Source organism: Bolinopsis microptera, unplaced genomic scaffold (assembly GCF_026151205.1).
Source record: "Bolinopsis microptera isolate Bmic1 unplaced genomic scaffold, MBARI_Bmic_1.0 sca1, whole genome shotgun sequence".
Taxonomy (NCBI): domain Eukaryota; kingdom Metazoa; phylum Ctenophora; class Tentaculata; order Lobata; family Bolinopsidae; genus Bolinopsis; species Bolinopsis microptera.
The window spans coordinates 128,174-140,878 of NW_026971773.1; the positions used below are offsets into that span (position 1 = coordinate 128,174).

The following is a 12,705-nucleotide window of genomic DNA, read 5'->3' on the forward strand; positions in this document are numbered from 1 at the left end:
AAACAAGACTGGATGGTACAATATGTGACACTAAGTTCAGACCCCAATCTCAGGTAAAACAAGACTGGATGGTACAATATGTGACACTAAGTTCAGACCCCAATGTCAGGTAAAACAAGACTGGATGGTACAATATGTGACACTAAGTTCAGACCCCAATGTCAGTATGCAGTATTTGAGTTAGACAGCGGTTGTCATTGTGACTAGTAATGTTGCTATCTCTTCCTCTTCCCTTCATACCATGTCTCCCTAACTCATCAGCCTATTCAACACCACGTGATGCCCTAATAAGGAGAGTTACCATGGTTACTAGCCTATTTAACGCTAGAATTTAAATGAACAAAAGAGGAACTAATTGCACGGGTTTAAAGGTTACGGGTTAGGCTATCCCAGCGTTGCGAAATATGTGCATTTCATCCGTTTAATGAGGGGGTCATTAGGCTGAGTAGGGACGCGAAAGTAGCGAACTCAAAGATAGAATTAAATTATTGAATTAAAATGCGTCTGTTGTATTAAGAGAGAGAGCTGTTAAACTGCCGATAAGAATGCTACGTCACTAATGATGTGAGAAAACAGCTGAATTTTAGCTCAGACATTGAAAAACGACAGCTCAAACATAATCTCATTTCTTTTGATAATCATATGGTGAGCCGATAAATCTTACAAAATACTTGCAACCAGGCTTCCCCTTACACGAACCTCCTCCGCAAACAATCCGCGACACTCCCCTTCTAATAGCAGACAATTTACAGATCCCAGACGTTCAGGCACCCTCCCTTTTACAGCCCTGTTAATGGTTATAATATAACCTTCATATTTACTTCATCTCGCCACATTCTGCCCTCCACTAATCCTGATAATGAGGAAAGTAGTGCTCCTTTGTAAACCATATCGTTGCATTTGCAGATAGACAGAATTATTTTTGGAACCGAAAATTTGTACAAATCAAAGATGTTAAGTTTACAATTTGCTAGCTTCAAATTGTCTGTTACTAGGTGTTACTAGGTGTTACTAGGTGTTACTATGTGTTGCTAGGTGTTACTATGTGTTGCTAGGTGTTACTAGGTGTTACTAGTTGTTACTAGGTGTTACTACATTGTCTGCTTTGAGTTAAACACGAAAACTATAGTTCCCAATATAAAGGTGTCACTACTCACTAAGTGGTGCACAATATATTGTTACATGTAACTGCAGGTAGTCAGGCTTAATACAATTTGTGCTTATAACTCGGATTAAAGTTAAACTGCGCAGGTATCCAATCGAGTTAGATCTTGTTATGAATAAGATCAGTAGCTTTATGTTATGGAGCCGTCATTGAGAAATGATTCGAATATTTTTCATCTGAAAAATGTATAAAAGAGGTTTCAGAAAATCAGCTTTAAATGTAAGTTTGCTGAGATCCGATCCTATAACGTTACGCCACTGTCCTAGGCGTTAATTAAAATAGCTTGCTCAAATATATAACTCAACACAATCCACTATCTCATTCATAAGAAATCATTACAAAATTTGTTAACAATACTTGTTCATTCCACCAAATGCTGCAGATCTAATAATTGTCACAAAGCAAGGGTGTTACTAAGTGTTACTAGGTGTTACTAGGTGTTATTCTCACAAAGTCTCATATTAACTCCACTCAGAGTGCCCCAGAAGATTTGGCGACTCTTGTCCGAATCCGAAATTATGTTTTATGGAAGTATGGACAAGAGTCGCTGTCGGACAAAAGTCGTGTTACCGTCCCCAGAGTTGTATCTCACTGTTGATACTCCTCTGTGTACTCGTCCTCATCCTCACCCTCCTCGTAAACACCTGCATTCTGATACTGCTGATACTCGTTGATCAGATCCATCATGTTACTGTGCGCCTGGATATAGTGCGTTACTATGGTAACATGTGCGTTACTATGGTAACATGTGCGTTACTATGGTAACATGTGCGTTACTTATTTCTCAAATACTTCATGATACTTTTCGGGACAATTTAGTCATGATCTAAAACATTTGGTATTGACTATTGATATCAGTTCTTTTTCTAGATTTGTAATGCTATCCAATACCGTGGAAAATCTAAACAAGCCTTCAGTTAAAGTAACAGATAAATTAAACCCAACCATTCAATATCATAACATAAGTCTGAATGTGATTGATGTGTTTTAAGAAGGAGCACTACTCTTTAAAATAACAAACCTCAGTAAACTCCATCTCGTCCATCCCCTCTCCGGTGTACCAATGCAAGAAAGCCTTCCTCCTGAACATGGCCCCGAACTGGTCTCCTATCCTTGAGAAGAGCTCTTGTATTGAGGTGTTGTTCCCGATAAAAGTGGCTGACATCTTCAGACCCCTGGGAGGGATGTCGCACACGGCCGTCTTCACGTTGTTTGGGATCCACTCCACAAAGTAAGCTGAGTTCTTTGCTTGCACTTGTAACATCTGTTCATCTACCTGAGATAGGGCGTGGTTAGCAGTAAATAAACCAACTAAGTGTTACTAGGTGTTACTAAGTGTTACTATGTGTTGCTAGGTGTTACTAGGTGTAACTAGGTGTAACTAGGTGTAACTAGGTGTAACTAGGTGTTACTACTTGTAACATCTGTTCATCTACCTGAGAGAGAGCGTGGTTAGCAGTAAATAAACCAACTAAGTGTTACTAGGTGTTACTAGGTGTTACTAGGTGTAACTAGGTGTAACTAGGTGTTACTACTTGTAACATCTGTTCATCTACCTGAGAGAGGGCGTGGTTAGCAGTAAATAAACCAACTAAGTGTTACTAGGTGTTACTAGGTGTTACTAGGTGTAACTAGGTGTAACTAGGTGTAACTAGGTGTAACATCTGCTCGTCTACCTGAGAGAGGGCGTGGTTAGCAGTAAATAAACCAACTAAGTTTCAAGGTAAGATGATTAATTAAAATAGAAGTTATCTGTGTTGGAATTTGTGCCTTTGATTTAGGGGTCACACTATTTAGAGGTTAAAAAACATGTGTATGTAACGCGTCACGGCATTAGTCGTTATCGCCCGCACAATTTGTAATTCATTACTCAAAATAGCTGCATCCTCGAGATGTTTCTATAACGAAAGGGGTCACAGAAACTGTGATATGTTTTATAAAGGAGCAATGATGTGTTTTATGAAGGAGCAATGATATGTGGGGAGGTGAGTTGTGTCATATTACTATGTTGAGAGTAATGTTACGTCTGTTCTTGTAACGCGTCACACTAAATTATAATCACTCATCCGAGGGAATGCTCCAGATCATGGTACGTTTAATTCTCCACTCAAAATCATTTATACCGACTATAGTCTAGCCGGCCTCAACTTTACCGCAAAATCGGCAGGGTAGGCAGAATTAGGGCAGACACAATTAGAACCAAAATGAGATGGACTTTGTGCACAAAACTAGCATAAGTCAAATAGTTTTGATTTGTTGACCGATTGGTGGTAGCTGGAGACTCAAATAGATTAATCGAATAACGGGCACTGATATTATACAGGGGGCCTGTTTAATACCGGGCCCTCTTGGGGTAAATAGTGCATGGTATAGAAAAAACTCAGTCTAGAGAGGTGATCACCAGTATCTGCAGCCTCTCAAATAACCTGTCAAGCGTCTCATATATTCAATTAGGGCCTTATGGTTTATAATATGCACGTATTTTATCGTATTGTGGTGGAATGTGTACTCAAATCACGACCAAACGCCATTATGAATAAACATTTCTATTATAAATAGCATTTCTTGCACAAAACGAGCTTAAATTAAGTACAAGTTTGGAAGGAACGATGAGGCCCGGCATCATAGAGGGCCACAGTATTTATAGAAGTTTGACTGTATAACAAAGAATAATAAATGAGCAAACATAATGTAAGAACAAACAACTAATTATCTAATGAGTACCTCCTTCATGCTCATTCGCCCCCTGAAGATGGTAGCGCAGGTCAGGTACCTCCCAAAAGTGGGATCAGAAGCTGCCATCATGTTGCGAGAGGAAAACACTTGCTGGGTTAACATTGGGACACTTAGATTCCTGTAGGGGATATCTCCTCGTGCACTGTAATATTAGAGGTTATTAGGTGTTACTAGGTGTTACTAGGTGTTACTAGGTGTTACTAGGTGTTACTAGGTGTTACTAGGTGTTACTAGGTGTTACTAGAGGTTACTAGGTGTTACTAGGTGTTGCTAGGTGTTACTATGTGTTACTAGGTGTTATTAGGTGTTACTAGGTGTTACTAGAGGTAACTAGGTGTTACTGGGTGTAACTAGGTGTTACTAGGTGTTACTAGGTGTTACTAAGTGTTACTAGGTGTTACTAGGTGTTAAAACCGAGTGTTACCTGAGAGGGGCGAATCCGGTGATGAAGAAATGAAGGCGAGGGAAGGGAACCATATTAACAGCTAGTTTCCTGAGATCAGCGTTGAGCTGTCCAGGGAACCTGAGGCAGGTGGTGACACCAGACATGGTGGCGGAGACGAGATGGTTGAGATCTCCGTAGGTGGGGGTCGTCAGTTTCAGGGTCCTGCAGCAGCTCAAGTTAGGTGTGTGAATCTGTTTTCAAACTGATAAAACATTGAATTGTTGAACTTGTAACAGGGAAGTTTAAATGTCAGGACATTACTAGGTGTTACTAGAGGTTACTAGGGGTTACTAGGTGTTACTACCTGAAGCAAATGTCGTACAACGCCTCGTTATCAATACAAAACGTCTCATCCGTGTTTTCAACCAGCTGATCAGAAGTGTTCGGTGTTAATGAGGGTGTTGCAAGGTTTAACACAATAGGTGTTTCAAGGTTTAACACAATAGGTGTTACAAAGTTTAACACAATAGGTGTTACAAGGTTTTTAAACCTTGTAACACCTATTGTTAAAACACAATATGTATCATTATGTTGCATGAGGTTTTACTATGTGTTACTAGGCATTACTATGTGTTAATAGGTGTTAATAGGTGTTACTAAGTGTTAATAGGTGTTACTAGATGTACCTGATGTACTGAGAGAGTGGCATTGTAAGGTTCCACGACAGTGTCAGAGACTTTTGGAGAGGGGACAACACTAAAGGAACACATGATCCGGTCAGGGTACTCCTCCTTTATCTTACTGATCAACAGTGTTCCCATGCCTGATATAAGGTGTTAAAAGGTGTCGCAAGGTGTAAAATGGTAGTTGAAGGTGCTGTTAGGAGTTAACTTGGTGTTCTTATGGTGTTGGTATGGTGTTGGTATGGTGTTGGTATGGTGTTGGTATGGTGTTGGTATGGTGTTGGTATGGTGTTGCTATGGTGTTGTTATGGTGTTGTTATGGTGTTGTTATGGTGTTGTTATGGTGTTGTTATGGTGTTGTTATGGTGTTGTTATGGTGTTGTTATGGTGTTGTTATGGTGTTGCTATGGTGTTGCTATGGTGTTGCTATGGTGTTGCTATGGTGTTGCTATGGTGTTGCTATGGTGTTGCTATGGTGTTGCTATGGTGTTGCTATGGTGTTGCTATGGTGTTGTTATGGTGTTGCTATGGTGTTGCTATGGTGTTGCTATGGTGTTCTAAAACTCACCTGACCCAGTACCACCTCCCAGAGAGTGAGTGAGTTGGAAACCCTGGAGACAGTCGCATCCCTCACTCTCCTTCCTGATAACGTCCATTATACTGTCCACCAGCTCAGCTCCCTCCGTGTAATGGCCCTTAGCCCAGTTGTTCCCCGCTCCACTCTTTACGGACAGGACATTGTTAGTACTATTGTATCATTACTATCATTACTATCATTACTAAGTGTGTTACGAGGTGTTACTAAGTGTTAAAATCAGTTCTAAGTGTTCTTCTATGAAACAAAATGTTCCTAAGTGTTGCATTTGTCACTATGTTTCTAAGTCACTAAGTGTAGTAAAGTGTTGCTTAGTTACCTGCCCAAACACGAAGTTATCAGGCCGGAATACAGTCCCGTAAGGCCCCATTCTGATGGAGTCCATTGTTCCGGGCTCCAGATCCACGAGAACAGCGCGCGGCACATACTTTCCTCCTGAGCAGATATTACAAGTGTTACTAGGTGTTACTAGGTGTTACTAGGTGTTACTAGGTGTTACTAAGTGTTACTAGGTGTTACTAGGTGTTACTAGGTGTTACTAGGTGTTACTATGTGTTACTGCGCGCGGCACATACTTTCCTCCTGAGCAGATATTAGAAGTGTTACTAGGTGTTACTAGGTGTTACTAGGTGCTACTAGGTGTTACTAAGTGTTACTAGGTGCTAGTAGGTGTTACTAGGTGTTACTAAGCGCGGCACATACTCTCCTCCTTAGCAGAAATTAGCAGAAATTAGAAGTGCCTTGGTGAGGGGGAAGGGCAGATATTAGGAGTGGGGGTGGTAAACGTCAATATTTCAGTTTTAATATAGTCATAAGAAGAGGCTTAACCACTGACCTGCTGCGTTGTTAAAGTACACGTCAATCCGCTCGAGTTGGAGATCGCTCTCGCCATGATACGCTCCTGTGGGGTCAATTCCATGCTCGTCCGATATCACCTCCCAGAACTGAACAGAAATCAGGCTAATAACAAAATGATGATACCTAATTTTACAAGAGGCGCATATCCGTGAATTATTTACAAATTTAAGCAATCCAAGATCAATCTTATAAGTTTTTAACTACTAATCTACTAATGTAACTACAATATCGTAAAAAGTAATTATGTGAGCAGTTGCCTCTTACTTTAGCCCCAATTTGGTTTCCACACTGGCCCGCTTGTATATGAACGATTTCTCTCATGATTAACAAAAACAACAACAACAATGTGAAATGTTAGCGCGATAAAGCAAGCAAAACCCGAGACTTTGAGACCGGCAAAGTCTCCAGGCTAAAATCACTGCCTTACCGTTATACACATGACAAAGGGACTGCATTATTTTTAATTACGATGAGGTATCATTTCCTGGATATTTAATATTTAGTTGAATTCTAACCTGATGTTTCTTTCATTCAAATTTCTGATTAATTCTGAATAGACTCAGTGAAGACAGATTCTAATGGAAATATATCCTCAAATTATTTGTTATTTAGTATATAATATAGTGTTCAGTGTTGAATGTATTAAAACCTGATGATACAAACACTGTCGTATCAACATACTTACTTATAAGTTTGCAAATATTCTTACAGTTACACTTACACGTACTTACAGTGTACAGAGCTGAGAGCTGTGGCGCATCCCGCTCATTGTTTTACCATTTAGATTGCATCAGTACTTGATTCACGATGTCAATCCTTCGCAGCTCGGTGAGGCACAGTGGTGCATCTCGCCGATCTACCGAGATCGGTTGCGAGAAGAATTATTTGATGCGCGGCGCGACCCAGTAGTGCATCGCGCTACAACATCAGTACATAAAAATGGTACAATTAACAATATACTTTTTATTTTAAAGACACAGCTTAAGCGACCCGCCAGGTTTCGCCTAACCATGCAAGTTTACTAGTAGGTACAGCGTGACGCGATTGTTTAACAAATAAATACTATATATATATACTATATATATACCGGCTTGGGTTTATCTTCAAAACTAAAAATAAACTTATATTATAACGACTTCCGGTTTTCTTTGCGAAATATCTGTTTTGTAAAAATTGCAATTCTTCTCCGAAAATAAAAAGAAAATGGGGGATATTTTAAATTTTGAGTCATTCAAAAGAAGTTTTATTTTGGGCCAAATGAAAGTGCGCAACTATAACATATAATACTTAATAACTATTAACTTCGCACATTGCAATGTTTGCCAACGTCATGTGGAGGATATGAATCATTAAAATGTATAATGTATTATGCGTGCAATTAGTCATACATGAGTAAACTTATATTTTATCTGGCCATGAGTCTTCGAGTACTGCGTGACGCGCTTGTTTCGGCGGTCGCGCGCTACTGCAAGCGAAAGGGCTCTGGATAGATAAGAGCAAAATTTATATTAAGCGCGCTTACCCATTATGCATTACCTTTTAAGCTTTTTAATTTAAGAGGACTAGACTTAGGCCGTGCGCTTTACCTAACCACATGCTTTCGCGCCACTGCGGGTACGGTGCGCTTATTTGACAAGTAGGCGGGCGCGCGCCACTCATGCAAGCACAAAAGACATTATCAATTATTTTTGTTGAAATTTGGTCAGCTTACGTAACGTAAGTCGTAAACACTTTTGTTTTTTTAAACCTAATCTAGTTTGAGCAATTTCGATGGCAAGAATTTGAGTTATCTATCAACGAATTTATTTTATCACGTCGCGAGACCCCCACGGTCGTTTCACTATGGTGAGTTTCTTCACCTAACCATGTGCTTTCACGCCACTTCGGGCGCGCTTGCTTCACCCGTGAGGCGGGCGCGCGCTACTGCAAGCGCAAGGGCTCTGGATAGAGCAAGTAAGTTTCTTTGTAGCGCTATGCACTAATGGGCTTGTATCACGTTGTGACACTCACGGTCGTTTCACTTTATCGTCCTGACGATACAGGGGGAGCCGCGCACTTCGTGCGCTGCGGGTCATACAACGTATGACAATACTGGGCCGCGCCGCGCATATTCTCGCAACCACGTATGCAGATCGGCGAGACGCGAATGATTGACATCGTGATAATCAATGAGTTTCTACGATACAGGGGGAGCCGCGCACTGGTGCGCAGCGGGTCATACAACGTATGACAACGAATTTATACCTATTTTGTCATTTTAGACTTTTTAATCAAGGTCAATCCCTCCCAACTAATTTAGGTTCGGTAGTTAAGGTCCTCACAAATTTTCAAAATGATCTTATTCAAGGAACCGAAGATATAACAAAATAATACAACAAAAATCAACGAATTTCGTTAAATAACGGATAAATAGGATAATGTTTTTGATGAAATTGTTTTTAAATATTGTATTTGATAATTAATTAATGTTGGTGGGGAAATATTTATTATATATTTTTTCACACAGTGCGATGATAGTTTGTAGACATGTGTGATGATGTGATGTCATAAATTTTACTTTACACTTTACTTTACTTTAACGCGAATTTTACACCTACTTTTGCTCCAAAAACCACGTACCATCAAATATGGCACCTAGGTGAAACTCAATGATCATTCCAAAAAAAATAAGACAAATTTGGTACTGTGTAAACTCTTACAGTCTTTAGAAAACATTGGCTAAAAATGGTTCACCATTGAATTGATTATAAACGGTTACGTGCGCGTAAATGCTTAGCTGGTCACGCTCGCATTAATTTCTAATGAGCATCCGCAATTTTTTAATGCGACAGAAATCGTAATCCACTCAGCCCAAATAAATATTTGGCGAAATGAAATGGGCATTATATTTTATGAATTGTTTTACATCTTTTTATTTTGTAAAATGTGCTAAAATAAAATTTCTTGTTTCATTGAAATTCCTTGTTTCATTCAGTTAAACAAAAATTCAGTTAAACAAAAATTCAATTTTATGCCATTTATTACAGAGTAAACAAGTTTACAATAAATCAATTTGATATTTAAAGGAATCCTAATATAATAAAATTATTCAAACAATATACACATAATATAGCAATGACCCTATATAAAAACAAACCTTTAAGAATATAAAAAATTCACTAAACACTCAAAAATTACCCTTGGCCTTGTGGCTCCAAGTTAAGATCTAGACTGTTTATATTAACAATGTTTTTTCTCGCACCTCTGTCTCCACGGAGAGAAATCACTGTTGTTCTTAGGATTTCAAAAGGAATCCTAATTCAATGTGTAGTATGGTTGTCACTCTTTAAATAGATTAGATATAGGTTGACGGGGCAAAGGGGTGTGCGTGCTGTTCGCTATTGCTCACACCAAACGGCAACCTAGTAAATTTTTTGTATGGACACCGGTCTCCATCACGATACAAAATTAGGATTGTAGAATTTATTGTATAACTTTTAGTGCAGTGGAGGAAGCGGTGTGGTGCATTAATAGAGTGACAGCCTACTGATTTAGAGTTGTTTTTAACTGAGCATAATGGGTATATTTTTGAACCTAAAGGCTTTACTATGGCAACTTTAAAATTGGTTCTTTTAATCATTTATTAAATATCACTTAAAAAATATATAAATCTGGAATCTGTTCACACTGTGAACCAGTTGTATAAAAAAACCTCTTAAATCAAATATTTAAAACGTCTCAATAATGGAAATAGTCATACAATTAAGAAATTTACCAAATTCTTAATATCTACCTTAAGAGAAAAATACCTACCTAAGTCAATGTCTACCTGTAATAACTAAATATTAGGTTAAATACATAGGTGGTGGAGTCAGCACACATTTACCAAAATCAAAAATTTTGTTTAATAGGAGGAACCTGTGGGCCGAGAACACTGGATTAAATTTGTTGAAGGGGATTGTTTTCAAATGACAGCTGCATTATGTCATAATCACTTGAAGTCCATGCTGAATCATTATAAGCATGTTGCAGCTTTAGAAGTGCCATTTTAAGTTTAGGTGCAATTGTGCTGAGCCAAATTTTTGTGGATCTTGATATGAAGTCATGAGATGGGAGTTGTGAAATGAGAGTGGTTTCCTTTCTAGAAGATGGCTGATAATGCTGTTGCAGTGATGCTGGGCACCTTAATTTCAGTATTTTAAAAACTTCCATAAAAGTGTGATATGTATATAAATTTTTGAAAGCCAGGATGTTTTGTTGCTTGAAAAGTGGTTAACAGTGCTCTAGTTGGAAGAATGTATGGTCAAGTGCCTGGTTGTCAAACTCTCTTGTTCTTGCACATGTTAGGAACTTATTTAGGTATGCCTCTTTATCACCAAAGAGGACCCGTACGCAGTGCTTCTGAGATAACCAGATACTTGCTGTCCTAAAGAGTGCTGCATCACCTCAAACTAAGATACAATATGTAAGGTGGGATTCAAATAGTGTGTGGTATAGGTCTTTATGGAGTTCCTTCGGTACAGAGTCCCTAATTCTATTTAAGGTGGCAGAGGCATAGTTTAACTTTCGTTTAAGTGCTGTTATATGAGGCCCCCAGGAAAGCTGTTCATCAATAACAACTCCAAGAAACTTTGTTGCTTTGGTTTTTTTAATTGGAAAGCCATCAATATGGAGTTGAAGCGAATCTGGAAATTCTACTGGTTTACTAGCCTTTGGTTTAAAATGCATATAACAGCACTTTGACATGTTGATGTGTAGTTTGTTAAGGATCATATACTTTCTTATACAGCTTAGCAATTTGTTGCCTTTCTCATAAGCTTCTTCTACAGTTTTGCCATTAATAAAAATGTTGGTGTTTATAATTTGAATTCGTTTATGGATATATCATAATATGTATTAATTATTTTTTTGTGACAAATAAAAATTTTGTTTTTCCTAGTAAGTGTTTCCATGCACATTACATTTTCCCAACCGATTTATAAAATTTAGTCTTCGATGTATTTATTATAAATGATCATCTGGATCAGTGATTTATTAGTTTCTATACCTATTCTAAAATGTGCCACTTCAGTTCAGGAAGGAACTATGATACGATTTGCTGGAATACAAATGTTAGTTGGTGCTGATAAACTTTCCAACTTAAACAAAGCATCTGAACTTGTTTCAAAGGCTGTGAAAGCTGGAGCTAAGCTTGTTTCACTACCAGAATGCTTCAATTGTCCGTATGGAAACCAGTACTTTGCTGAATATGCTGAAAAGATACCTGATGGACAGTCTTACAACCATTTGAAAATGCTTGCACTTGAGCATAAAATACATTTAATTGGTGGTACTATACCAGAAGAATGTGATGGAAACTTATATAATACGAGTTTAGTTTTTAGCCCCAATGGAGAATTAATAGCAAAGCACCGTAAAGTTCACTTGTTTGACATAGACATACCCGGGAAAATTAAGTTCAAAGAATCAGATACTCTATGTCCAGGTAGTAGCATCACCACATTCAATGTTAATGAGTTTACAGTGGGACTGGGCATCTGTTATGATATACGGTTCCCTGAACAGGCACACATCATGAGGGATCAAGGGGCTCATATCATGATTTATCCAGGGGCATTCAACATGACCACTGGACCTGTTTACTTCGAGCTTCTGAACCGAGCTAGGGCTGTTGACAACCAAGTTTACTGCTCTAGTATTGCTCCTGCAACTGACAACACAGCAACTTACACAAGTTGGGGACATTCTTTGATCTGTGCGCCTACTGGTGTGGTAGTAGACAGTGCTTTACATGATGAGCAGATTGTGTATTGTGATATGAGTATGAGCGAGATACAGGATATTCGAGAGGGAATACCTACATCGAAACAAAAAAGGAGTGATATTTATAAATTGGTTCATGTGCAAAAATAAGTTTTACTGCAAGAAAATTGAATTAAATTGAATTAAACGAATGCACTCACAGTCAATAGATGCTTTGATTTAGTTACTCAATCTGTTTATAATTATGATTAAAATGATTGACTTTTCATCAAAAACTAATGATTCATTATTCCCCATATCATTTTCTACATTATAATTAACACCCTGAAAACACATTTTTAATTTCCTTGAATTAATAAACAACAACTCTTGCCTAAAAGCAACCAGTCATACCATTATATTACTGTCTCTTGAAACAACTCTTGATCCACCATCCTCAGAGCCAGACACTTCCTTTTATATCCCAGAAAATTATAGTTGCCGTTGTGAATGATAAGAGTGCCCCTTTGCCCTGTCAACTATAAATTCACCTGCAGTATGA

General features: G+C 38.4%; 2 protein-coding genes across 2 annotated transcripts; one reads left to right on the plus strand and one right to left on the minus strand.

Annotated features, from left to right (window-relative positions):
- Nucleotides 1-1,153: 1,153 nt before the first annotated feature.
- LOC134825649 (tubulin beta chain-like) lies at nucleotides 1,154-6,817 on the minus strand. The gene is made up of 10 exons (XM_063837855.1): nucleotides 6,687-6,817; nucleotides 6,400-6,508; nucleotides 5,884-5,999; nucleotides 5,538-5,691; nucleotides 4,973-5,109; nucleotides 4,651-4,715; nucleotides 4,326-4,508; nucleotides 3,890-4,043; nucleotides 2,187-2,441; nucleotides 1,154-1,864 (listed from the first exon to the last, which is right to left on the minus strand). Exons 1-10 carry the CDS (start codon nucleotides 6,741-6,743, stop codon nucleotides 1,754-1,756), a joined length of 1,341 nt encoding a protein of 446 aa, XP_063693925.1. The 5' UTR covers nucleotides 6,744-6,817; the 3' UTR covers nucleotides 1,154-1,753.
- Nucleotides 6,818-11,473: 4,656 nt separating this feature from the next.
- On the plus strand, nucleotides 11,474-12,346 carry LOC134825645 (omega-amidase NIT2-like). The gene has a single exon (XM_063837849.1). It carries the CDS (start codon nucleotides 11,487-11,489, stop codon nucleotides 12,312-12,314), a length of 828 nt encoding a protein of 275 aa, XP_063693919.1. The 5' UTR covers nucleotides 11,474-11,486; the 3' UTR covers nucleotides 12,315-12,346.
- The last annotated feature ends 359 nt before the right edge of the window (nucleotides 12,347-12,705 follow it).

What these genes read in the sequence shown, in the direction of transcription:
- LOC134825649 (XM_063837855.1), bottom strand. Translation starts at nt 6,743, where the DNA reads ATGAGAGAAATCGTTCATATACAAGCGGGCCAGTGTGGAAACCAAATT. An exon ending in GAAACCAAATTGGGGCTAAA is followed by an intron (nt 6,509 to 6,686) that starts GTAAGAGGCAAC and finishes ATTTCTGTTCAG; the next exon opens with TTCTGGGAGGTGATATCGGA. An exon ending in CCACTCTCTCAGTACATCAG is followed by an intron (nt 4,716 to 4,972) that starts GTACATCTAGTA and finishes ACTTCTGATCAG; the next exon opens with CTGGTTGAAAACACGGATGA.
- LOC134825645 (XM_063837849.1), top strand. Translation starts at nt 11,487, where the DNA reads ATGATACGATTTGCTGGAATACAAATGTTAGTTGGTGCTGATAAACTT.